This window comes from Plutella xylostella, chromosome 15 (assembly GCF_932276165.1).
Source record: "Plutella xylostella chromosome 15, ilPluXylo3.1, whole genome shotgun sequence".
In the NCBI taxonomy this organism is placed as follows: domain Eukaryota; kingdom Metazoa; phylum Arthropoda; class Insecta; order Lepidoptera; family Plutellidae; genus Plutella; species Plutella xylostella.
Genome location: NC_063995.1, coordinates 7864351 through 7891043, shown reverse-complemented (window position 1 = coordinate 7891043; position 26693 = coordinate 7864351). Strand labels below are relative to the sequence as shown.

At 43.7% G+C, this 26693-nt stretch overlaps 2 protein-coding genes across 10 annotated transcripts in view; one reads left to right on the top strand and one right to left on the bottom strand.

Moving 5' to 3' along the window:
* The window catches only part of LOC105390357 (E3 ubiquitin-protein ligase TRIP12), a 47214-nt gene extending 25102 nt beyond the window's left edge, over positions 1-22112 (top strand). For 3 of the 8 annotated variants that reach the window (XM_048625804.1, XM_048625807.1, XM_048625806.1), the window contains exons 10-39: positions 435-677; positions 1047-1237; positions 1609-1797; positions 2111-2259; positions 2673-2808; positions 3239-3418; positions 4975-5149; positions 5386-5604; positions 5838-5890; positions 6060-6185; positions 6509-6682; positions 6917-7073; positions 9757-9838; positions 9992-10146; positions 10946-11114; positions 11755-11947; positions 12538-12668; positions 13184-13361; positions 13739-13836; positions 14358-14492; positions 16149-16273; positions 16767-16919; positions 17343-17560; positions 17863-17954; positions 18113-18788; positions 19095-19253; positions 19885-20053; positions 20676-20792; positions 21080-21259; positions 21480-22112. In XM_048625804.1, coding sequence (XP_048481761.1) covers positions 435-677; positions 1047-1237; positions 1609-1797; positions 2111-2259; positions 2673-2808; positions 3239-3418; positions 4975-5149; positions 5386-5604; positions 5838-5890; positions 6060-6185; positions 6509-6682; positions 6917-7073; positions 9757-9838; positions 9992-10146; positions 10946-11114; positions 11755-11947; positions 12538-12668; positions 13184-13361; positions 13739-13836; positions 14358-14492; positions 16149-16273; positions 16767-16919; positions 17343-17560; positions 17863-17954; positions 18113-18788; positions 19095-19253; positions 19885-20053; positions 20676-20792; positions 21080-21259; positions 21480-21676 — 5219 coding nt within the window. In that variant the 3' untranslated portion in view covers positions 21677-22112. Of the gene's footprint in view, positions 1-434; positions 678-1046; positions 1238-1608; positions 1798-2110; positions 2260-2672; positions 2809-3238; positions 3419-4974; positions 5150-5385; positions 5605-5837; positions 5891-6006; positions 6186-6508; positions 6683-6916; positions 7074-9756; positions 9839-9991; positions 10147-10945; positions 11115-11754; positions 11948-12537; positions 12669-13183; positions 13362-13738; positions 13837-14357; positions 14493-16148; positions 16274-16766; positions 16920-17342; positions 17561-17862; positions 17955-18112; positions 18789-19094; positions 19254-19884; positions 20054-20675; positions 20793-21079; positions 21260-21479 lie in introns of all 8 variants that reach the window. The other 5 variants (XM_048625808.1, XM_048625810.1, XM_048625809.1 and 2 more) reach the window with 5 other exon arrangements.
* A 297-nt stretch (positions 22113-22409) lies between these two features.
* On the bottom strand, positions 22410-23757 carry LOC119691143 (transmembrane protein 256 homolog). 2 transcript variants are annotated; one of them, XM_038107766.2, is made up of 3 exons: positions 23601-23757; positions 23103-23381; positions 22410-22981 (listed from the first exon to the last, which is right to left on the bottom strand). In XM_038107766.2, the coding sequence occupies exons 2-3, from the start codon at positions 23328-23330 to the stop codon at positions 22838-22840; spliced, it is 372 nt and encodes a 123-aa protein (XP_037963694.1). In that variant the 5' UTR covers positions 23331-23381; positions 23601-23757; the 3' UTR covers positions 22410-22837. The 2 variants fall into 2 exon arrangements, with proteins under 2 accessions (XP_037963694.1, XP_037963693.1); XM_038107765.2 differs by having other exon boundaries at positions 23524-23718.
* Between the last annotated feature and the right edge of the window lie 2936 nt (positions 23758-26693).

Genomic DNA, 26693 nt, shown 5'->3' with positions numbered 1-26693 from the left:
TTCTATGTATATGTGATAGTGATGATTTTGACTTACATTATGTAATGCAAACAAAGTGCTGTTCTGTGGTGAATTTGCAAAATATTTCGTACGCATTTCTGCTATTATCAGTTACCACAAACAGTATTGATTACAACAACGAGTCCTAAACTGTGTTTATAGTTGTTTACAAACATTAATGTATTTAAAACGTAATATATACCTGAAGCATATTCGAAACGCTCTTCTTCGATCCATTATTACTATTCATCGCTTATAATGAGAGCAACTTTTGTCTCCTATATAAATCATAAATAAATTTAAATTTTTTGGATTAAGAAATCCCTCTAATCTAAGCTATTTCAATTTTTAACTTGTTACAAAAATATCCATATAAACTTTTTTTTATTTTATATTACCGCCATTATTATTTTAACCTCTCCATTTCTCTTTACCAGTCAAGGGGCTAATCCAATATTTGAACTACGCAGCGTCATCATCGACCGAGGAATGCCTGGGCGGCGGCAGCGGGGGCGCGGCGGCGGCGGGCGCGGCGGCCGAGGAGTCTTCCTCAGAGGAGGGCGAGGTGGGGCGGCTGCAGGCGCTGTTGGAGGCAAGGGGGTTGCCGCCCCACCTGCTGGGGGCGCTCGGCCCGAGGATGCAGCATTTGTTGCATAGGACGGTTACTGCTAATTCAGGTTTGTGTACTTTGGTTATTAATGTTTGTTATGCTAGTCTAATAATAGCGGCCGTCCTCAGTCGAAGAAAACTAGCGATTTAGGGTAGGTATACTAATGTATAAATAGTAGACATTTTAGTCGTTCTTTGCTGCCGATAGCTACGGCTAGACAGCCTCGCGCAATCTATTTTGTAGTTCGTAAAACTTATGGGTAAAGTTAGTTTGCAAGAGTGATAATTTCGTATAAGATTAAAATTTTAATTTCACAAAACCTGTAATATAGAAAATAATAAACGAGTCAGCAATATTTATGTCTTCCTATATGTAATAAAAATAAAGTGACTAGTTCTCCATAAAAACACATCTAAAACCTCCACCTCTCCCGCAGCGGCCTCAAAAGCAGCGCAGCTGTTAGCCGGGCTGCAAGCCACAGGGGACGAGGGGCAGCAACTCCAGGCCGTCATAGAGATGTGCCAGCTGCTCGTGATGGGCAACGAGGATACACTGGCAGGGTTCCCCGTGCGACAGGTGGTGCCCGCGCTGGTGAATCTGTTGGCCGCTGAACATAACTTTGATATGGTGAGTGAGGATATTTAGCTACCATGACAACATGTTTTCTGTGTTTTACGTTGCATAAGCCGGCGCGGCATGCCTTTTTATATTGACAAACTGGCGTTATGATTCACGATAAGTGTGATGGAAGAAGCGCCTAACTCGGCACTGTTCTATGGATATCAATGGAAACGACACTCAGTCGCCGTGCAGGCGTCATCTCCGTACACTTGCTACATCCAAAAAACAAACCCCTTTTTTTAAGTATATACTGGGAGTTGTTCCACGGTTTAACTACAGATTGAACTATATTTTTCAATGGAGATTACTCCGAAACTGCACTTGACTATTTATAAAATAAATAAGTTACAGTATACTAACATTTTTTTCTTTTCCAGATGAACCACGCTTGCCGCGCGCTCACCTACATGCTAGAAGCCCTACCCCGCTCCAGCGGCGCGGTGGCGCTAGCCGTGCCGGCGTTCCTCGACAAGCTGCAGGCGATCACGTGCATGGACGTGGCGGAACAGAGTCTGACGGCACTAGATATGCTGTCGAGGCGACACGCCAAGGCTATATTGCAGGCTGTGAGTATATTTTTACCTTGGCAGATCTACAAAATACACGATTTCGCTCCCCTTAACTCCCCGTGTAAACCGAATATTACTATATACTCACAGTACAGTATATTCATGATTCTCTCTTTTTCTCTGGTGGTTTAACCTGGGCTGCTCCTAAACCACGTGTGATGAACGGACTATTACTATCTCCATCCTCTTATAACTATCACAGTTTTAACATCAACCACTATTTACCTATTGGACATTCATAGCTTATAAACATTACACACATATTTCCTAAGCAAACCCATTGATAAAACAATATTTTTTCCCCTTACAGCGCGGCGTGTCAGCGTGCCTCACATACCTGGACTTCTTCTCGATCAACGCGCAGCGCGCGGCGCTGTCCATCACGGCCAACTGCTGCCAGAACCTCACGCCGGACGAGTTCCATCTCGTGCGGGATTCTTTACAGCTGCTCGCTAACAGGTCAGTCTTATGTATGGTATAATTCTGACCTGTGGTTGCTACACGGGTTCATTATCGTGCAACTCGTTCAATGAGCGTTGCACCAATGACAGCGCCGTATTTTTGACGAATCGCGATATAATAACGAATCGTCTAAAAACAAGCATTCAAACGCAACAGCGTCATTGAAAAATCAGCCCTAAAAAAAATACTTGACAACAACTCATAAATGTTTAAATATCATTGTAAATGTACGGTCAAACGTTAGTGCGTCATTCAAGCGGGTGAAGTGTGTGATAGTTTGTTGGAATGTAAACCTGTAGGCGAAATTTGCGGCCAGTGTAATAAATTTAAGCATCAAAATTTTGTGTTCTACTAGACGTAACTATAAACTCAAAAAGTTTACTAATTCCAATGTAACATTCCTCCAACAGACTAACGCAACAAGACAAGAAGTCAGTAGAATGCGTGTGCCTCGCATTCTCTCGCCTCGTGGACAGCTTCCAGCACGACCCGGCGCGCCTGCAGGAGATCGCCACCCCCGAGCTGTTGACCAACCTGCAGCAGCTGGTGAGTACATGTGCACATAGCTGGGGATGGACCACTGATGGATTTTAGCTATATCTCTAAGCTATAGGGTTATGCTGCGGTTGTATCGTCCACGCTTGCCTTCCGCGTATATTTATAAAAGCGCAGACGGATAAGGGTCTCAGCCTGCAGCGGCGCTGTGTGTCCAAGAATACCATAGCTAACAGTTCGCGCGCCGTCCCATTGTTTAGATAGATACATTGCGCACTCTTTTAAAGCAGCATTCCTCCGCGGGATTTGAATCTAAGACAATATCAGCACAAGATTAAATTTTGCTACAGTTTGTAATCACACTATTATACTCATCGTGACAATCTTAAAATAGTAACATAGTAACACTCTCCATTGAAAATGTAGTTTATTATACAATCAATACAATCTAAACCTGACTAACCTCTCATTCCCCCTACAGCTGGTGGTCCAACCTCCCCTAATCTCCGGAGCCACGTTCATCACGGTGCTTCGCCTCCTCTGGGTGATGTGCTGCGCGTGCCCGCAGCTGGCGCTGGCGTTGCACCAGCGCTCCATAGCCGACACGCTGCTGTGCCTGCTCACCGGATCCACGCTACAGGCGCATATTACTACCCACAATGTAAATGAGATTATATTAGTTACTAGCTGTTACGGAGCTTCGCTTCTCCTTAAAAAGTTTTCCCGTGGGAATTCCGGGATAAAAAGTAGCCTATGTTCTTTCTCAGGGTCTAGATTATATGTATACCAAATTTCATTCAAATCCTTTCAGTAGTTTTTGCGTGAAAGAGTAACATACAGACAGACAGACACAGTTACTTTCGCATTTATAATATTAGTTAGGATTGGTATTTTACTATGGTACAGTTGATACGTCACTCGGGGTTCATATGTCCAAATCGATTCCATTTCAAAGAGCATCACTGTTATGCGGATGTTGTGATGTCACGGTTGCATATTGCAAATATGCACTATAATATGCACAAAAAATACACTATAGCAAAGCCAAAATTTACTGCAAATGAAATAAGTATCCTACTCGCTATCAGTGGCGGCTGGTGCCTCAGATACCCGGTGGTGCACTTTATGGGTTTAGTAAATTTTGGAAGAAAAATAGATTAGGTACCTATTACAATTGGAAGTAAAAAAAATATAAGTATATTTTACCTTATTTATATTTTAAATCCATTCTGCGTTCCTTTTTTGACGCGAAATTGCTTCTCGCCGAAACGAAAACAACACACGGAAAGCAAAATAATGCATTTAGTCTCTCACATCCACATAACCATTTCTTTTTATTGTACATTTCACTTTTGAAAATTCAGGTATAAGTTTAATTTTTTGTTTTGCACTCCTTTTTAAGATGAGAAAAGGCCGAGCCGGCCCAGCAGATTTAATGTCCAGTCTATTTTGAAATGTCCTATTGCTTTTTATGAAGTCCATATTGTATTTTGCACTCATTTTCACACACATACACACTCACGTAATATTTACTACTTTCTTAGTTAATAAGTACCTAATTAGAGTAACAAATTAATTACGTATTCGCGCGCGAAAGGTGAAACTGCGACAATGACATGACAAGTGCATCGTTCGTAGGTCACGCCACTGGTCAAGGCCGCCGCCCGCGCCTCCCGTCCCGTGGCGTCATTCGTATTATTTCGGCTATTTCCGGTCGCGTGCGGCGCACGAATTTATCCTAGAACTGCATACAGTTTGTACTGAGCATCTTCCGTCTCACGCGCCGGGCGATTTCCATCCTGTTTCATACTATGTGTAGGAGCTCGCTCCGTGCGAAAATCCGAGCGCACGGGGCCGTTTTTGTTCAAGCAAAAATAAGATCTAATTCTTTCGCAGTAGAAATCAAAATAGGCCAGCTCGATTTAATTTAACTCGTAACGTTCGAATGATTTATGTAATTTCTGTTTAGGGTAGGTATTACGATTGTTATATTGGTATTTTTGTGAAGTTTTCTTAAGACGTACCTAGTACCTACCTAGTCTAGTATAGGAAGAAGGAAGGTACATATTTAGAAGGTTTTTAAATGGTAGTGCGTTGCACGGGCGCACTTAAGGTGCAGCCGCCACTGCTCGCTATACAATACATGTGACTCCTAACTCGATGTAATATATATGATACTATCTTTTCTTAGTTAACCTTGTCTAATCTCTCCCACAGCAAGTGGAACTCCTCCCGCGGTCCCCTCAAGAACTCTACGAGATCACGTGCCTGATCGGGGAGCTGATGCCGCGGCTGCCCACGGACGGCATGTTCTCCGTGGACGCGCACCTCGAGCGGCCCTGGGCGGCGGCTGCCGAGCGAGCGCCGCACTGGCAGTGGCAGGATGACCGAGGTGAGACGGTGGAACAGGAGTGATCAGTGATGTTGGGGAAAATCACTAAATACTAAAAATATCAATCTAGGTATTTTGCTTAGAGATTAAAGATTTTTTGTTAAAACAATAAGGAAATAAAAAGCCTTGCATAAAATTGATATGTACAAAAGTTCCACTCGAGAGAGCCACGTACAGGAGCTTCGCCCCCTCTCAGAATAGAATGGCTTTTAAAATATATATTTTTGTCTTCGCAGGCGTCTGGCGCTCCTACTCCTGGGCTGAAAGCCGAGCGCTGGAAGCTGGTGCCGCGGCCGGTGAAGAAGAAGTCTGCCTGACCACCCTCGGGCGCTCCTACACCGTGGAGCTGACGGCCATGCAGCAGCTCAACGACCACACGGGCACCATGCGGCCCGTGCAGCGCGTGGCGCCCGCGCCGCTGCTGGAGCCCGGCGCGCCGCCCAGCAACACGCCAGGTGGGTGCTGTCAGCAGCTGACACACATGCAGCAACTGAAAAACCACCAGGGTCCGCGCGGCAATACAGGCGACTTGTCAAAGATGCCAATGAACCACACATACTATCCACTCGAGAAATTAAGTCAGCATGATTTTGAGCCTCTTTGCCACATTTATGACTGGCATCTTCAATAGCAGGCCAACTTAATCCTCTAAATAATTCCACAAGTCATCCTCTCATTCGACTTCCAGATCCGCGCATAGCGCTCGTCCGCTCGAACCCGCAGCTCGCTCGGTCCCTACTGGCAGTCCTGCACGAGGTGTACTGGTAGCGTGTGTTTAGCATATACATGACCGCCACCGCTCCGCCAAACTTATATCTGTTCCGAATGCAACAACTAACCTGAAATTCGCCTTCCAGATCCGCGTATAGCGCTCGTCCGCTCGAACCCGCAGCTGGCTCGCTCGCTCCTAGCGGTTCTACACGAGGTGTACTGGAGCTCGGCGGGCCCCGCCGTGCGCTCGCAGGCGCTCAAGGCGATCCTGCGCTGTGTGTACTATGCTGACAACCAGCTGTTGCAGCAGGTCTTGAAGATGCAGGTGGGTGGGAGATTATATGTTCACTGGTATAAAGACCCGCCCTGGATTAAGACCAACTACAACAAAAGAGAATACCACTTATGCCTTTGTTTTACTAGTCTAAAGTCTAAACCTCATATTACATTAGGAGTATTGGGACGGACAGATCCCTCAGCATAAATGTGAACACACAAGACTCTTATGTACATACCTACGCCCCTACGGCGAAGTCAATCACAGAACATGTTTAATGTTACAAAATGATATATCACAAAGAGCATCTCTGATCTGTGATCTACAGTAAAGTTAATGAATAATTATATTAAATCCTCTCTCCCTCCCAGGTGATATCCTCGCACATCGCCGGCATGATGGCGTCGACGGACGTGCGCATCGTGGTCGGCTCTCTGCAGCTGGCGCAGGTGCTGATGCAGCGGCTGCCCGAGGAGATGGCGGCGCAGTTCCGGCGCGAGGGCGTGCTGCACCAGGTGGCGCAGCTAGCGCAGCCGCAGCCCAAGGTGAGACAGAGACAGGCGCGGCGGCGACGTGCGACAGAGACAGCTGCTGATGCAGCGGCTAACTGAAGAAACGCAGCCCAAGACCAGCATCATTACGAGCCAAAAAATACTCAATTTTGCTTTTGTATGATCCAACGTGTAGCAGCTACCCTTTCATGTCATCAGTCCACTGGGAGTAACGAAATAAATACATAAATACATAACACATAATAACACTATCCACACCCTCCACAGACATCTCCGACGGCCGCCAGCTCGCGCTCCCCCGGCGGCTCGTCCCCGCCCGCGTCCACGTCCAACACGTCGCTCGAGAACGCGAACGCGAACCTGTCGCTCGCGTTCTCCGCGTCCGGCTCCTTCGTGGCCACCACCTTGCGTGAGTTGTTTATAGGTATACACACGCGCTGACGTTGTTGTTTATATTGCTGCCTGCGAGATTGTAGTGACGGTTTTGTAAGGCTGTTGTGATTGCAGGGTGTCCACTATCTGGAAAGTCAGGGAAAGTCAGGGAAAAGTCAGGGAAGCTCTAGGTGGTCAGGGAAAGTCAGTGAAATTGATGGGCCACCTGGAAAGTCAGGGAAAAATTACCTTTTTCTAGCATAATTTTTAGTACTTTCCCAAGTTAGTTTAGTTCTTAAGACCCAGACAGTATTTCGCTTAATTTTTTATGTCACACAACATCTAGTTCGTATATTGTTTATCAAAGGCTCTGTTAATTTTTCCATCTTGAATCTTGACAGAATGAGTGACAAGTAAACAACCCGTTGCCTGGTTACCGGTCTTAACCAAGTCTTAGCGGAACCCCACAGCAGCAATCAAGTTTATCACCCGATCAAGGGAGTTAACCCCGTGATTTAGCATGGTGGGACACTCACTAACCTTAACGGTCCAACATGTAACCAAACCGAGGTATTTTTAACCTAACCGAATGGTGTGAAATTAGGCCTTACTAGTAATACTTATTTTTTAAGTGAAATACACAAGTCATGAAATAAAATCTCGTTTAGTTTTGGAATATTTTTGAGTGATGCTAACTATTATATAATAATTATATGATTCATTTTTTTAAAACTACGTGAATTAATAAAATATGACAGATGAAAATAAATTGTAGGAATTCCAAAAGATTAGATAGATCCAAGACTCAGCTGGTAAAATTATGGCTCGTATATACAGATTTATGCAAAAGAGGGTGACTCATCTCACCAATCAAAACAAATTTAGTTTAAAGACTTTTAGAAGTTTGTGATAAAAAATATCGTTTTGTTGGTGCAGACGCGCTCATTAACTGACTTTGAAAAAAGGAGGAGGTTCTCAATTCGCTAATTATTTCTACTTCGATGGTAATCAGTCTAATTTTGGTCAGACTATTAAACTAGGCAGTATAGCAACTTGCTGCAAGGCGGATGCATATTTTTTGCGGAAATTTTCAATATTCGCACAAAAAAGTTGTTTAGAATGACCTAAGGCCTAAGGCTTAAGAGGAAACCTCGAGAAATAGGTATTTAGTAAAACATTTGCTAACGTTTGTGTACTCATGCCCCAGGGCCCGGGTGCTAAGTATAGAGATAAATGCAGCTCGTGACTGACATACGGTACTTTCCTTGATAAAATTTCGGGAGAAATCGTTATTCACCAAGTAAATATTAACAAATCTTTTTGATTTTGATGTCAATCGCTTCAGAATAATATATTCTAGAGTTGTAGGTTTCGCTTTAAAAAAACATTGTTTTTGTTTGACGGCGCAGTTTTAATCACAAAAATTGCGTTGCTTGAGGTGCCTATAAGTTTAATCTATAGCAAATTTAAAGAAAAAAAAACCATAAACCTAGTAATTTATCATCATCACACACACACACACACTCACGCCTTGTACTAATGTACTCCCTTGCGGGGTAGGCAGAGGTGCATTGCTGCACCCACTTTTCGCCAGATTATGTTAGTCCCAATGTAATAGAACAAATATCTGTGTTTAAACAAATATCTGCCCCAGCCGGGAATCGAACCCGGGACCTTCGGCTCAGTAGTCAGGGTCACTAACCACTACGCCATTCGGTCGTCTTAGTAATTTATTGTGTCTTAAATATCCTAAAAAATCATGGAGATTCGATAATATTTAAAAGTTGAAGAACGTTAGTGTGTGTTAAGTGCTATACTTCCCTCTTAATATACCATTTTTGCCGACCCTGTATACATATTTTACGCAATCGAGTTTTAATAAGTGTCAAACCAATGAACGCAAAACCTTAAAATCAAGATTTTGTCTTCAAATTACTTAAATTAGGTTTATATTTTAATCTTTGGTCAGGGAAATTTTCTGAAACGGTCAGGGAAAGTCAGGGAAAAGTCAGGGAATTTTTTGGAGCATTCTGAGTGGACACCCTGGATTGGTATTTTAGAAACAGATGCTTGTTGTTAAGAGGTATATGTGTAGTGAAGACGTATTAATTTTTATTGCTTAAGATATGCGGGGCTTTCTGGCGTGAGCTTGGGTGGCTTAATAGCTAGTTGCCCCTTAGGTATTTCACGCATTATGCGTCTCACCTTAGAGGCTAAAGCTTAGAGGCTATTTGGTGTGAAATATTTAGAGGTATGAGCAGTGAAGACGTATTGAAGTGTTTTTACTGTCTGTGATATTTGCGGCATTATTATTAGCGCGTTTTTGATACAGATTAGTGATGTTTGTTTGATGTTATTAGGTATGTGCAGTGAAGACGTATTGATGTTGGTTTTATTGGCTGTGATGAGTGCGGCTTGACTTAAATTAGAAGAACGTCTGTTTTTTTTCCGAGGATGAAGGCTAGATATTGAGTGCGATACAGGCGAAATATAGTGCTTGTTGTTTTTTACTGGGCTTGTGTATGTATTGAGCTATAGTGATAAACTATACGATTTTATAATATATGGCGTGTACATATTTCATTCATGAATGATAATTTGTGATTTAAGAGTCTACGTGTAAAGTATTTTCCCTATTTCGATCTACTTCGTTATTTACAAAAGCATACCCAACCCATGATTTAAGTATTATAAAAAAGATACCATATTTTAACAATATTTATCTCTCTCAACAGCGACTGGCAACGAGGCCAGCGGCACCGAGCCCGGCCCTGCCTCCGCCTCCACACATCTACACACACCCACTTCTACTCACAGGTAACATGATTATCCATATTGTATTCATAATTATAAAAAGGACATAGAATCTAAAACTTACAAATAAATAAACTTACGAAAAAAAGGTACTAAAGAACAAAAATAAATAATAATGCCATATCGACCTAACCGTATACCCTAATCACTTTGCAGCAGATCCGGTAGTCCGCTCCAAGCGGCAGAGCTACTGAAGCGCAAGCGCGCAGTAAAACGGCGTCCCACGGGAGCGCCGCAGCGGCACGCGCGCCGGCGGGACGACCCCGCGCCCGCCGCCGCCGCGCCCGCCCCGCCCACACAACACGCTCAGCGTGAGTAAACATTTTGTGCCTTTTTCAATAGCTTCATAGTGTAGCGTGCCAATTTACCATTAAACGCAACGCAGTGAATCTTATCAACGCAGGAAATCTTTGGAAACTTATTCATTATCGATGTCTATTAGTCCTCGACAGATAATTCACTGTCACGGTCGCCATGCGATATCTGTATATTAGCGGTACTGGAAGAGATAAAATAAACACTTTACTCCAAGTTAAATCTCTTCCTTTAATTAACTTACATCATTACATTATGTACTACTTAATATCTCTCTAAGAGGGGTTGTCTCTTATGATGAGATGTGAAGATAGTCACGTCTATTGAATACGTGATGGAATTTAGTACGATCATCACAACATACCGTATCTCTAGCAATCCCACTATGAATGAAAATTATCCGTACCTTCTATTCTATGAAAAGGCTTGGTAGCCAAACAAAGGAATTTACTAGCATTTGCTGTTGACGGTCGAATGGCGTAGTGGTTAGTGGCCCTGACTGCTATGCCGAAGGTCCCGGGTTCGATTCCCGGCTGGGGCAGATATTTGTTTAAAGACAGATATTTGTACTCGGATCTTGGGTGTTGATATTTATATTTAATATGTATCTATCTATGTATTTGTGTAGATATATCAGCTGTCCGATACCCATAACACAGGCTCTGCCTAGCTTTAGAGGGTTATGAATATAGAAGATAACTTAATACCGCGATGTACCATACAGGATAGTGACATCTATGTAAATACCTGATAACTATTTGATAACTGAACACTAACCATGTTATCCTATTCCAGCGGTAAGCGCGCCATCGGCGTCCCGGTCGGGCACGCGCGTGGGCGTCGCGTCCAAGACGTCGTCGTTCCTGTCGTCGCTGAACCCGTCGCGCTGGGGCCGCGCGCCGCACAAGGAGCCCGGGCTGCTGGCCGCGCCCAGCCAGGCCGCCAGCCGCGCCGCCGTCAACAAGTATGTACCACTGGCCAAATATATAAATATGGGATAAATATAGCTCAACTACAACCATGGAAGTAGAAAAAAAAACGGAAGCAATCTCGCTTGCTAAAAAAAGTGGCACAGCAATGGCGGTGACATGGATGCGTAGGTGCGACGTGATTGGCGCGGCGACGGACTGACTTACTTTAAGTGTGAATGTGTGAGTGGCGGTCTCGTCGTAATATTGAAACTGACTTACTTTGGGTGCCTCACTTTTTAGTCAGCGATATTCCTTCCGTCTTTCTTTCTACTTCCATGGCTACAACGATTGTATTTTTTGTGTAGGTGTTGTGACTGTGATGAATTTATGATGGGATCTAGAAAAGCAATAGCCATGTCATTTTGTGTGTCAAAATGCGATTGAAGTATGGTCCCATCGCTGGTGAAACACGTGACAGCTAGCGGTGCTCGTGTTTTTTTGAAAATAACAAGTTTCGCTCAAGGCAGCGGAAGCTAGAATGGCATCAACCCTATCGTCATGGCTACACCAACATATCAATCCGTTCAATATGGTGTTGTTACATAACTTTCCTCTGCACCTCTGGGGTGCCATAGGACTGCAACAACTACAACAACATAACTTTCTTCGACTCAACAGTCATGTCTTCCACAGAGAGAAAGTCCGCGAATGGATCCAGTGGACAGCAGCGAGACTGCAGCGCGAGTGGGGCGCGCTGGGCGGCGGCGGCGGCGCGCTGGCGCAGCTGTCGGCGCTGGCGGCCGCGCTGCCCGCCGCGCCGCACCCGCGCCTGGCGCTCGAGCAGCTGCGCGACACGCTGTTGCAGCACGACTTGTCGCCCTTCGAGGTGAGTCTGTGTGTAGTGCATAAACAAAGGTGGCGCTGTGACATCAAAATAATGCTGTCTTCTTTCCTGTCTTTGATATATAACCATCTATATTCCTTATATACGTACGCTGCTGCAGCACAACCTGTCGCCCTTCGAGGTGAGTGTCTGTGTGTAGTGCTTAAACAAAGGTGGCGCTGTGACGCCAAAATTATGCTGTCTTATTTCTTGTCTGTGACTACAGCATTTTCCAAACCAAAGCAACTTTGATAGCATTCTGATTAGGTGCACTGAGTATATTGTAGTGACGTAGGTATCACTTATAATACCTCCGACGCTCCCGGGCAGTCGGCGACGCTACCTGAGTGGCCAATCCTTTATTACGGTTACAAACCCTCCCTACCTTTGTCTAGCTTTTGTGTTTGTATATCACCGACACGTTAAGAAGAATAAGCGTTCTGTTTAACCCGGATCATACATACCAGTCTACATCGACCTTAAAACCACCATAAAAATGTATCATCTCAACGCTCATAAGCCACGAAGCTTGGCTGGAAAAGCCGTCAACAAACGACTGGTTCTCATTAACAATGATCTCATGTGTCCCGCAGGTGAACCACTCGGGCGTGCTGGGCGCGCTGCTGCAGTTCCTGACGGGCGGCGAGGCCGAGGAGCCGCGCGCCGCCGAGCAGCGCCTGCGCCTGTTCCTGCACGTGTTCGCCGACATGCCGCTGCAGCCAGAGTGAGATATACAATACTCTGGAGGGCTAGCATGGGGCGCAATTAATACGTGACAAAAGTTTTGCATCACGCTCACTCACATCGCGCAGTCTCAAGAGTGAACGCGATGCAAAACTTTTATTACCTGCGTATTAAATGTGCTCCGTGCTAGCTCTTCTGTACAAACAAAAACGAGTTTAAACAACGTTTAACGGGTGTTAATAATGGTGCGCTGAGAGCGCTAAACATCTGTTAATCACTGTAAGTTTTTATGGTATAGTTCAAAGGATTTGTTTTTACCCTTTAACGACGTTAAAATGGGGGTGACGAGTGGGTGTGGGATGGCGAATGGGTTTTATTTAATGTGTATATGTTGTGGCGATCCTTTGTTAAGGCCGATGTCCAGCAGTAGGCCATTACCGGCTCATTACGACGTTAGTCCGGACAAAAGAGTATTTTCATTGCATTTTTTTAATCGAGTAATATTTCAGTGCTCCAAATGTAAAATAAGACACTATAAACTCCCCTCTCCCACAGCTCACTCGACTGGCAGAGCCACATCGGCGGCCTCAACGCGTGTTCAGCGCTCCTCTCTCTCGTGGGCAAGGTGAACGCGTGCGTGTCGCAGCTGGAGCAGTTCCCCGTGCGCGTGCACGACCTGCCCGCGCGCCCCGCCGCCTCCGCGCTCAAGCTGTTTAATACGCACCAGCTCATGGTAGGTGGAGTCGTAAAATGGTAGAAAAAAGGGCATAATGTTAAAATAAATAATGGGCATATTTCGACTATTACTGGTAAAAGGGATGAAATAAATTTGAACCATCTATATTTGCTGTAGCCAGCTTGAGCAAATGATAATAGCAGTCGAAGCTCATCTCATATATGAATGGTGATTGCGCGGAATATGTCGCGTCAAGACCGCTTCGCCTGACCCAAAATTTTGACAAAATTGCAATCTTATTGTGCACTTCTATACTAGATCAACTGTGTCTCGCCTTTACCTATTCCAATACTGTACATTTGAAAATTAACTGGAGACAAAGATACCATTTCACTGGTGCTTTATTTTCATTAATTTACGTGTATTTGTTTCAGTGTGATCTCAAACGTCATCCCAACTGCACCAACCTGAAACAATGGAAAGGTGGTGTTGTGCGGATAGACCCCTTAGCTTTAGTTCAAGCCATAGAAAGGTAATTACTGTCCATTCATTTTAGCACTTATTACACACATTGTAAATTGATCAATCAAACAAAATATAAAAAGCACCAAAGTCAAGATTCTGGGAGTATATTTTATCATTTGAAATCGCTAGCGTAACCCTCACTAAATAAGTAGTATGTCGACAAAATTCAGAAAAGACCCCAAACTCAAGGCCAACGGCTACGTCGGGAACATAGAATTCACTAGCAGACTCCGTTCCATACATAAGGCTACGTCCGTACGTTTGCTTAGCGCCTAGCGTTGTTACACGCTAAGCGACTATCTAGGCGCCAAGCGCGCAATGCGGCCGTTCACGAAGATTTACGTATCTAGAACGTTGGTTTTACTGAGCTACTCGCTTGTTGACTCGCTAGGCGCTAAGCAAACCTCCTACTTGAGCGTAGGGTCAATTCAACAAGGGGGACGCGGCCGGGCGCGCGTAAACTGCTAACGCAGCAATAAAATGTAGGGCAGTGCCGTACAAGCCTAACACCCTGTATCTACCACACAGATACCTGGCGCAGCGCGGGTATGCCACGACGCGCGCGCGCGACGGCTCCACGCCCGCGCTACACTCGGACGAGGAGGCGCCCTCGGACGACGACGTGGAGGACGCCGCCACGCCGCCGCAGCACCCGCCCACCGAGTGAGTAGAGAGGGGAGAATAGTCTAGCTATTCTAGCCTAAAGCCTAGGTTTACCGAGTGAGTAGAGACAGAGAAAGGATAGCCCCTCTAGTCTTATTAAGCCTAGCTGTACTAGGCTAGCGCAGCGCTGACGTTTTTACACGTTTGAAATAATAATAATAATGTCCTCCTAGCCGAATTTCGACTACGGCGGCCAATCTCATTTGAGATCAGCCATCTACGCAGGAGTTGATTATAGTGCCCAAGTGTGTGCGCAGTACACAGGAGCACTCTCTGTTCCATCACTCTCATAGCCCAATGGGACGGATTGACCGACACGACTGGAGAGAGCTAGGCGCAGGACCGACTGCTTTACATGCCCATCCGACAGCATGGATCGTTTCACTGTTTCGGACAACAGGTGATCAGCCTTCTATGTCCTAACCAAACTTAGAACCACAATTCAGAAACACTAATTGATGGTCCCACCCGGGAATCGAACCCGGGACCTCTGGGCCATGAAGCGAAGCTTTAACCACTAGACCACAGAGGCAGTTTGAAATATCCAACAAACAACACAGGGCTTTTGTTAGCAAGCCGTTTACGGCTACGGCATCTGCTGATAAACACGCACTCATTTCATTAACAATACAAAGTTTTGCGCACTATACGTAATAATGTACAATATGACATTACTCTCTCTTGAGGCCGCGCGATGTGAGCGATTGTAATACCCCATCCACACGCTCGGCGAACAATGGCAAACAGCAAACAGCAAACACTGACGTGTGGATGGGTGTTTGTCGTTGTTTGCCTGTTTGTGTTTGTGTTCGCCAGTGTTCGGCATCGGTGTCGGTTTTTCTTGCCAGATCAAAGGATGTTCGGCAAACAGTTTGCTACGTATCCACACGTCTGGCAGCGGTCAGTATGCGCGCTAGCATTGCGGGAGGCGGACGTATCAACTTGCTACACTTTTTCGTTGACGCGCATTTTTTTTTATGTATGTTCACCGATTACTCCGCCGTTAATGAACCGATTTTGAAAATTCTTTTTTTTTTGTATTGGGTTGAGCTCCCAGGTGGTCCCATTTTTTTTCACAATTTTATCTCACCCCTAAGGATGGGTAAAGGGGTAAAAATAGGGTATGAATTTCCATTTTGGACACATATTAACCGATTCTAATGAAATTAAAAACATAAATATAGTTCTTGTAACAAAAAAATATGATGGTGACCTTGAGCTGATCTGATGATGGAAACGGAAGGCAGTCAAGGGAACTCCTCAACGGTATATAGCAAATACCTCGTGTTTAGGCTTGAATGATTCGTATTGATTAGTAGGACTTTTTGGTATCATTTGCATCTTAATTTATATAATAAAAATATGTCAACCCGAAAGTAATAGCTCGTCGTCCGCCGTGTTTGCCGGTTCGGAATGTTATGAGCGCTCGCCGAGCATGTGGATGGCTGTTTGTGTTCGGTGATTGTGGTTGGTGTTTGGGACTTTGTTTGCTGTTTGCCGTGTTTGTGACAAACAGCAAGCGTATGGATGGGGCTTAACATTTTATTACTTTTTGTAGCGTTGCCAGTGACACGGCTCATGTCATTTTGTGCCTATCATGGACCTAGGGCCATATACCCTGCTCACCCCATTAACCAATAGCATCGCCCCTTCCAGTTCGGAGCACAAGCTGGAGTTCCTGATTGGCGAGACGGTGCTGCCTTACAACATGACGGTGTACCAGGCGGTCAGACAGTTCGGCGAGCAGACCGACGCCGATACTGACACGGAGACGCCTCTCGGTGAGATATTATGCTAATCCTTCTTATATTGAAAATGTGAAATATGTAATAATGGATGGATGGATGGATAGATTGTGTGACTATCACGGTTGGATACAGATTTTTTTTATTAACACGAAAGCTATTTTTATTTCGGAATTCCCACGGGAAAAACGTGAAGGCCAAGCACAACTCGCGGGAAAAGCTAGTATGATATCATTATACTATAACCTCCTCCCAACGATTGATTGATTTGATCAAAAAACAAATCAAACAATAATAAATTCCAACGATTGGTCGCTGACCTCCGCTTGCATTGTATGCGACAATCATATACCTAATGTAAACTGTAGCAGATGTCCCCTTATAGATATGGCTTCTTCTGCTAAATGTTACTTTGTACGCTTTGAATTCGACCTCATATAAATTGAATGTTAGCTGTTGTTTACAACAACTTATCTTGTATTTTTCCTAAGCACATAGAACAACTAACCCCCATCATTCCACCCAACAGCGAACTCGGGCATCTGGGTGCAGACGCACACGATCTACTACCGCGCGGTGGAGGCGCCGGAGCCGCCGCGCGCGCCCGGGCCCGCCTCGCGCAAGGGCAAGGGGCAGCCCACTAAGGTGTCTTCGAGGCGCAAACCGGACTTGCTGTGGAACGGTTAGTCATCATCATCATCATCATTGGCCACTGCATCTTGACAGATGATTGTTACAGCGGCTGTGGGTTTTGAGAGCCACATTTTCCCATGTGGCTGAACAGGCCTATACGGGCCTTACACTGCTTGCCACATCGGTCACAGGCATAATTCGGGTTTGGCGATGCTTCCTAATGGTGAACGGTTAGTAGAGCGTAGTAATTATATAAAAGCCTCACTGGACACATTTATAATGAAAGATTTAAATCTGCAGTAAGCTACACTGTAACCGCTACAATAGACTGTTCAGAATACGATTTTTGCAACACTCTGTATATTTAAAAAATGTACACTTTTATTCACACTTTAGGCATTTACACCAACAAATTTCAATTATTTTTACTGCGATGTGACCATATTAGTAAAATCATATTTCCATCCCACAGAGGGCATAGTCCCAGCGCGCGAGTCTCCCCTCATCGTGATCCTGCGCTCGCCTCTGCTCAGCGCCAACGGTGGTGAGGTCAAGGACGCGTCCCTCCCGGCGCTGGGCGTGCTGCGAGCCCTGCACGCCGTGTCCCGCCACTGGCACACGCTGTACCGCGCCGCCTGCGCGCCCGACCAGCGCCCGCTCATCCCGCACCACCACTTCATCAACTCCAAGGTGAGTGGAGACATCATTGGAAGATTGATAAAGTGCTTCTGGGTTGTTATGATTTACGACGGTCGTACCTTTGTTGATGGCTGATATCACGAACTATGAGAATACACCCGAAATGCTTCACAGACGTATTCTTACGACCCGCCTTTCCCCAGTCGCCTCTTCAAATTACTGGTTTAATTCAAAAAAGTTAACCATACGCACAAAGGTTCCAATCGATTAGGAGATTTATTGAATACAGTCATTATACTAAAACATCTTGTCTTACGTGTTGCATATTTAAATATATGTTTGTTTCCTTTCAGCTCGCAGCCAAGGCTAGTCGACAACTACAAGATCCTCTCGTGATAATGACCGGCAACCTGCCCGCCTGGCTCAAGCGGATCGCATACGCTTGGTAAACATAACACCTTAATTACTAAAATGCATGACTGCATTTATTACACTGGCCTGCCTACATTTCATTGAAATAGCAGTTTCTATAATTTTTACGTTGATTTATGAGCAAACTAACCAATATTAGACGATAATAATCAAAGTTAATTTTGTTCACAGCCCATTCATATTCCCGTTCGAGTGCCGGCACCTGCTGTTCTACGTGGTATCATTCGACCGCGACCGCGCGCTGCAGCGGCTGCTCGAGACGGGGGGCGAGCGCGGCGCGGCGGGCGGGGCGGGGGGCGCGGGCGCGGACTCCGAGCGCGTGGCGCCGCGACTCGACCGCCGCAAGCGCACCGTGCAGAGACAGAACGTGCTGCGCCAGGCGGAACACGTCATGCACGAGTTCGCGCACTCGAAGGCGTTACTAGAGATACAGTACGAGAATGAAGTCGGCACCGGCCTCGGCCCGACGCTTGAGTTCTACGCGCTCGTGTCTCAGGAGCTACAGCGGGCGGATTTAGACCTGTGGCACGGCAGCGAGAACTTCAAACAGAAGCCGACGTCGTTCGGAGGCGAAATAGTGAAGAGCCAGCCGGCGGTCACAGACCAGCTGGCGTCGTCCGTGCGAGACGCGCTGAACCTCAACGACGACGGCAGCGCCGAGCCGTCGGAGGAGAAGGAGACGTCGATCCCGTCGCCGGCGCCCGACGCGACCTACGTGTCGTGGCCGTGCGGCCTGTTCCCGCAGGCCATCGGCCGCAACGCGCGCGCCTCGCACCTGTCGCGCGTCAAGGCCAAGTTCCGCTTCCTCGGCAAGTTCATGGCCAAGGCTGTTATGGACTCGAGGATGGTGAGTTTCATTGTCTTCCATAGCCATTGTGGTCTCTCTCAAGGATGCCCACAATACTCCAACAAGCCTCAGCCTATAGCATCCAATCATTGCCCGTCTAAGATCTTCGGTCGGCTGACTAAGTTTGCCTATTCGTGATCATCACTCAAGAACTCGTCTACCCCTATAGCTATCCATTCTTTGGCTGACATGTTTGCCACTGCCACTTTAGCTTGCAGATGTGAAGAACTACAATCTATATAGGTACTCAATTTATTTTTAAATGATAAATAATATTTCGTGACTCAAAATGCTGTCTCTCCCCAGGTGGACATCCCGGTGTCGGTGGCGATGTACCGCTGGCTGGTGAGCGAGGAGCGGTGGCTGTCGCTGAGCGACGTGCGCCACGTGAGCGTGGAGCTGTGGCGCTCGCTGTGCCGCCTGCACAACGCGGCTGAAAGCGCGCGCTCTAGGCCCGCCGACCAGGTACTGCTAATACGAATTATTTACTACTAGCTGTTCCCGCGCGCTTCGCTTCGCCTTAAAAAGTTTCCCCGTGGAAATTCCGGGATAAAAATAGCCTATGTTCTTTCCCAGGGTCTAGACCGTATGTATAGCAAATTTCATTCAAATCCGTTCAGTAGTTTTGGCGTGAAAGAGTAACAGACAGACAGACACAGTTATTTTCGTATTTATAATATTAGTTAGGATAACAAATAAGTTTCGAAGTGTTGCTGCTCTAACTACCGTTATATCTCCTGCTCCTGATAGCTCTTCAAAATTTCATATTTCGTAAAGTAAGAGTAGCCCACGTTGCTATTTAGATACATAAATTTACCTACTCTGGTCAAACCAGTAGTGAAACATAGAAGGAATATTGACAAAGTTTGGGAATGTTTTTCATAAATAGGACTGACTTATTGATTCCTAAAAAAATAACCCCCTATCCCCTATGCTCTCAGTAGAATAGAAGTTAAGAAGCTGCTAATCGGCAATTCTATTACATCCACATAATTTTTAACCGTTTATGTATCTCTCTCTAGGTATGCATTAAGGCACAAACAAAAATAAGCTACATATATTTGAGCAAGTCATAACAAAGTCCTCTGCCCCACAGATCGGCAGCCTGGAACTGGACGGCTGCCCCATCGAGGAGCTCGGGCTGGACTTCATCCTGCCGGGCGACGGCTGCACGGAGCTGCGGCGCGGCGGCCGCGACCTGCCCGTCACGCCGCACAACCTACACAACTATGTGGCGCTTGTCACGCACTGGCTGCTCTATGAAGGTAAAAGATAAAATACTCTTTATTGCACACAAAAAGAAACAGTTTCACAAACATAGAAAAGAAATAGTACAATCGGCGGCCTTATTACTACAGGTAATCTCTTCCAGACAACCACATAGATAGGAAATAGACAATATGAAAAAGGGTAACGTGTGAAAACAAGAGATAATTATAAACTGCATAGGCTACGACTCTCCTGTAATTTTTGGTCTGTCGATGACAAGGTGACGAAGTGGCTAATTAGCACATTACCAGAATCAAAGTCAATTGTTTTTATTCATCGTAGAAATATAAAATTTTCTCTTAAACGTATTTTTTTACAAACCTTTCTCCGGGGGCTCTTTGTGTTTGGACAATTGGGCCACATATTGTTGGATATTGCAATGGTAGCGATTCTGAGCTTCTTCCACAGACATGTGTTAGGGCATGCGGGGCTTGATGTGAGGTGCACCATTGTTTGTAGAGCTCTACGAAAATCTATAAGTAATCGGCTGATTACTCCTTGATTCTAGTTAACCTCCATAATTTATAATCTCCGACAAAAAATAAGGAATATTACACATTTAATGTATGTCTATCTATATTTGATATGGTTCTAATCATTGGTTCCTTTCTATCACAGGAGTAAGCAGACAAATGGAAGCATTCCGGGAAGGCTTCGAGTCAGTCTTCCCGCTGAGCAATCTCAAGATATTCTACCCAGAAGAGCTGGAGCAAGTCTTCTGTGGTAGCCCTTCAGGTAAAATACTATGTGATCTTATAAAAAAAGTTGGGGCTGTATTACTATTTATTAGTGAAAATATCAATTTAAAAGCTTATTTCGTAAAATAGTATTCAAAATAGATTCAGTATAGTAGTTAGCTCCAGAATTTACCTAAAAATGGGGTTAATCGCTATGTAGTGCATATGGTGATTCAATCTACAGACAACTTGGTTTAGTGTATAGTTGGGTTGGGTTGGTTGAGCTTATTTGAGAAATAAACCAACATATACGTCATTATTAATTTTGAATATTTTTTGCGGTAGGCGGTCGCGAGCAGCGCTGGGAGCCGCGCATGCTGGCCGAGTGCATCCGGCCGGACCACGGCTACACGGCGGAGTCGCGCGCCATCCGCATGCTCATCGACATCCTCGCGTCCTACTCGCGCGACGAGCAGCGCCTCTTCCTGCAGTTCGTCACCGGCAGCCCGAGACTGCCCACTGGAGGTAAGCTAAGCTTTTGATGTTATGAAGGTAGCCTCTTGACTTATATAGGCAGGCAGCATAGAGCCTAGCGAGTCCCTAAGCTACTAGCTTGGTTAAACCAACGTTCTAAAATCTTTGCGACCCGCCATAAATAATCTAATCATACTGTTCCCTCTTCATATTAATTATGTTCTGATGATCCCTGATGAGTGCATAGATACTAACTGTCGCATCGTTGCAGGCTTCAAGTCGCTGAACCCGCCACTGACGGTGGTGCGCAAGTCGCTGGAGTCCTCCCTGGACCCGGACGAGTACCTGCCGTCCGTCATGACGTGCGTCAACTACCTGAAGCTGCCCGACTACAGCAGCGCCGAGGTGATGCGCGCCAAGATGCGCCTCGCCGCCTGCGAGGGGCAGCACTCCTTCCACCTGTCGTGAATGCCCACTAGTGCCGCCTGTCTCGCACCCACGAACACTCAAAGTGCTGTGCCTGTGCGACCAACCCAATACCTTTCGTTTTACATCGGATTTTTAGATTACATAAATATGTTTATATATTTTATTTTGTGTTAATATTTAATGTGATAGCTTTGTATATTTGTTTATCGTTCGGTACTCTAGGGACGTTGTCTAACTATAGTGTATGATGTAACGGGTCGCGTGCGATGTAAGCACTCGGCCGCCCGCACTCTCGGATGCATGCACTTCGATAATCCCTTTCAAGGACCACTCTGGCGAGTCCTGGAGATATAATAGCATTTATTACCAAAAGGTGTATGTTTTGATTAACATTTAAGTATCATTAATGATTAAAGAAAAGTGCAAAATTTACGATGTAACAGATTCAATAAAACCCTGTAAACTATCTTGATCATTTGTGTGTTTTCTTTACATCATAAACCTTGAGTATTTTCGTGAAGTCTAGTTTAAGTGTGTACGTAATTAAAATAAGGATAATTTGAGGCCATCTCATATAACAGTATGTATTTACATAGTATAAATGGATATAAGAAAATAATAATAAAAAATAAATGTATTCATGACTTTTCTTCGATCATTTCATCCTTATGTGATAGGTACAAGAGTTGCTATCCCAACTGCTATTCCATTTAGCCAAGAATCCAACTCACTCTGTAGAATTAAATGAAATTGAGTAATTAAATAAAACTAATTTTTCAATTATTTAACATTTGTATTCCACCAATAAATATTCCATCACATTACATATTGAAACATTCAGTTGTATTTATAAGCATTGGCACTAATTCAGCTTATAGTGAACATGAATTCAATGTATTTATAAACACTTGCAACATTTGCAAGCATTTGTTTGCAGTCAAAACTAAATCTACCATAATAATGTGAAACTACACTAAAATATGTAATAAAGATTAGCTACATCACAAAATAAAATAGTCACATTCTAGCTTGACCTAAGTTTCAAAACATGACCTATCTTCTAGTAACACCTACATGGAAACAATGAAAATGAACAATAAATATTGCCCATTAATTTATAACCTTACATCTACCCACATACAGATAATATAATAATTATAAATTACTAGATATGAACTCTTGAGTCTACAGTTACACAGTTTAAAGTACCATGGCGAGCCAGCCTAGGATCAGACAGGTGCCCCCGATGGGTGTCAGCCTCCTCATGCTCTTGTCACCCGTGAATGCATGGTAGTAACAAGTACCACAAAACATACCCATGCCAGCTATGAAGAAGGATCCAGCCTAAAACAACAAAAAAATAATTGATAAATGATGCTTGGCAACACAAGGGTCTTTTTCTTAGATAAGACAAATTATGTAAGTCTGATATTTGTAATATATTTTTATACTATGCTGTACTCACAATCAACGGTCTTTTGCACAAAGGCACTGTCACTAGAGCCAAAGTGTGTAGAAAGTGGAATCTGTTGGCTGTCTCAAAAATCTTTCGCAAGTCTTCCTTTGTTTCTGTCTCAGGAAACTTGCGGTGAGCTCCCATAGCGCCAAGGATCACGGCGGAGGCTCCGCTGATGCCCGCGAGCCTCACATAGGGCCCGGCTTCCTGGGCCAGCTCCCACAGTGGCATCCTCATGATAACAGGAGGAGGGAGGGGCTGCGATGCCGATTTTGGCTTGAAAATACCCTGAAAGACAAATGGAGACTTCAGTTTACGCACATTGCATGCAAAAATAAATGGCAGAGATAAGGAAATTACTACGTATTCTAGAAAACCTAAATCTACGTTCCTACAATCGTGCTTTGTCATTATTAGTGGCGAAACTTACAATCTGTCGTAAGATATTCATAGTTCCTTCCGCCACCGTATTGATCATGAGAGTGTCGACCAACCCGCTTACCATACCTTTAGTTTTTGATAAATCCAAAAGAAAATCCGAATACAATAGATTTCTACACTACAATAGAAATTGTTCAATAGAAAAAAGTTAAAAAATCTGACGGTGACGGAACTTGCTCACTGACAGTGACAGTTTTAATGATTTAATCACAGACATATCACAGAACAAAAATAGGTAAAAATGCCTCATAGCTCATAGCGAACCAAAGCCGTTATTATTCTGAGGCCTCTGTGACTGTCTACGGTTTTCCTTTTCCTCATCTTTTATAGTGTCTGATTTGGACAGAACTTCAAAGATTCTATGCACTCCACGGCTCTAAACGGATTTGAAATTTTCAAACAGGTACCAGCCCCCGTATTTTGTAACTTTTTGAGAGTTAGCAACCGGTGATAATTGGTATCAACTTAGAGTCTTATTAACCGAAAACACCAAAAATCTTAATGAAAGAAATATGCAAGAAGCCTAACAATATATCCTTACATTCAACATAAACGTTTGTGAAATCAGATAAGTCAGTAAAAAGTTATTAATTAATAATGCTCTAAGTTGTCAGCCATTTTATACCAACCAACCCCACTCGGAGTTACACAATACGGGGGCTGGAACACATCACATACATGTGATGGAGGTAGGTTGCAATATTATGCTGTCACAAACCAGTGGGTAGTCCGAAAAATATTTCTTTTGACAGGCTACCATATATTTTTCAAACTACCCCCTCGTCCGAGACACCTGATTTCTGCAAACTACCTACCTCCATGATATTTCTGTTTTCCTGGTACTTCAAATAGGAACTAAGCTTTGAAATACAGTAGTGCATGACATTTTCAGATGTCTACATCAACTTCACTCACGGAATCACGTCACTTGACCAATATAAAGATGGTTTGTCGTCGAGCTTGGGCCTCGTTTGACCGTGGGAAGCTACTTAATTATCTGTTCCCTTACTCATCTTTCATGATCCATTGTGTACCTACCTATAAGTACTTAGTTGTGGTTTCCAGTAGGTACTTATCTCAGACTTTGACTTTGTATATTATTTAAATATAATATAGATAGCATAATACTTTGGTATAAGCTGATAGAAGTTAATATTCAAACGACAACCCCCCAGAAATAGTGTTGAAAAGTGCCACGTTACGACCGGATCGGTAATATTCAATCATCAGCCGGGGCTGGTTTGCGACTTCTGGACATAGAAACCTTCCAAAGAGCACCACCACTGTCGACTTCACCTATAATTTGTGCGGGTGCGGAGCGTTTTATTTCCGGTCAGTCGGGACCAGAGATGTGGTTTACTTGTCTAACCGGGACAGATGACAGATAATCATTTTGATGGGTGTGTGTACATCAACTGGGACCAATATGTTTAAACTATATCTTGTGCTCTTAGAGTATACAGGGTGTCCCAAAAGTCAACGTCATCCCTTAAAGGGCTGATAGGTCAGCTCATAAGAGGCCAGAATATCACAAAATGACCTTAGTAAAAACTCGATAATTTTCGAGATATTGACACTTTTATAAATTTGCTGAAAATCGGCACCTTGGATCAGTTTTTTGCGTGCCGCCGGTACAAAAATCCATATTGTTAGAATTTGTTTGGTGTTGCATCACTCTGAATAGCCCTGCTATTGATCGCAGTCAAAAAAAATATCGAGTAATGCTGTATGTTTAAAAAAAACACGGTTTTCAAAGTCATAAAAGGTAATCGTATTTTTTTATAAACAACTTTGACTCTACATACTGTAAAAAAAATATACCACGCAAACCTGGCACCTTATTTGAAAAGATTGCTCATTTAATGCAGTTTCCAAAATGGTATGAAACGTTGCAATTGTTTCAATTAACAAAAAAGTTATTGCTATTTTAGTACAAAACGACCTCGATGTAAAATTGTTTGAAGGAAATTTATCTGACTGAATTTATTAAGGGTAAGTCATGTTGGAATGAGTAAAAGTAAAATAGGTGGGGTCAGCCGTGGCAACATAGATGACGCAAAAATAGCTAAGAAAAAACTTACCAAACTCTTATAAAACATATTTTGCGTTTTTTACACCTTATTTAAAAAAACTAACATTTATTGACTTTTCTTTTTATTTCTCAAAATTATAACACCACATTATTATATTAAGTACATAATCAGCAAAAAATAATACTCATTAATGGTCATAATCATAATTTTGAGAGTTTGGTTTTGTTTAACAATAACTATAAAATAAATAACAAGTAATTAGAGGTAATCTTAATGACAAACTGATCTGTCCCTTTTTGGATATTGTGGGTGACTGGGTGTACAATGTACATGTGTAAGCCTTTTACTTGTACAATATCACACATTAGCACTACTCAGGAATGTACGTTATCATGCGCTACATTTATGGGGAATGTGGAGTTGCTATAGTCCACTTTTTTCGAGAAAGATACTTAAAATGCGTTTTTTTTATTAACTGTGACAACGTTGTCTCTTTTCCCACTCCCGGCCACACCACCTATTTTACTTTTACTCATTCCAACATGACTTACCCTTAATAAATTCAGTCAGATAAATTTCCTTCAAACAATTTTACATCGAGGTCGTTTTGTACTAAAATAGCAATAACTTTTCTGTTAATTAAAACAATTGCAACGTTTCATACCATTTTGGAAACTGCATTAAATGAGTAATCTTTTCAAATAAGGTGCCAGGTTTGCGTGATATATTTTTTTTACAGTATGTAGAGTCAAAGTTGTTTATAAAAAAATACGATTACCTTTTATGACTTTGAAAACCGTGTTTTTTTTAAACATACAGCATTACTCGATATTTTTTTTGACTGCGATCAATAGCAGGGCTATTCAGGGTGATGCAACACCAAACAAATTCTAACAATATGGATTTTTGTACCGGCGGCACGCAAAAAACTGATCCAAGGTGCCGATTTTCAGCAAATTTATAAAAGTGTCAATATCTCGAAAATTATCGAGTTTTTACTAAGGTCATTTTGTGATATTCTGGCCTCTCATGAGCTGACCTATCAGCCCTTTAAGGGATGACGTTGACTTTTGGGACACCCTGTATATTTGCTTGTGCTTAACTTTGTTATGTGAGTCATCCAGCC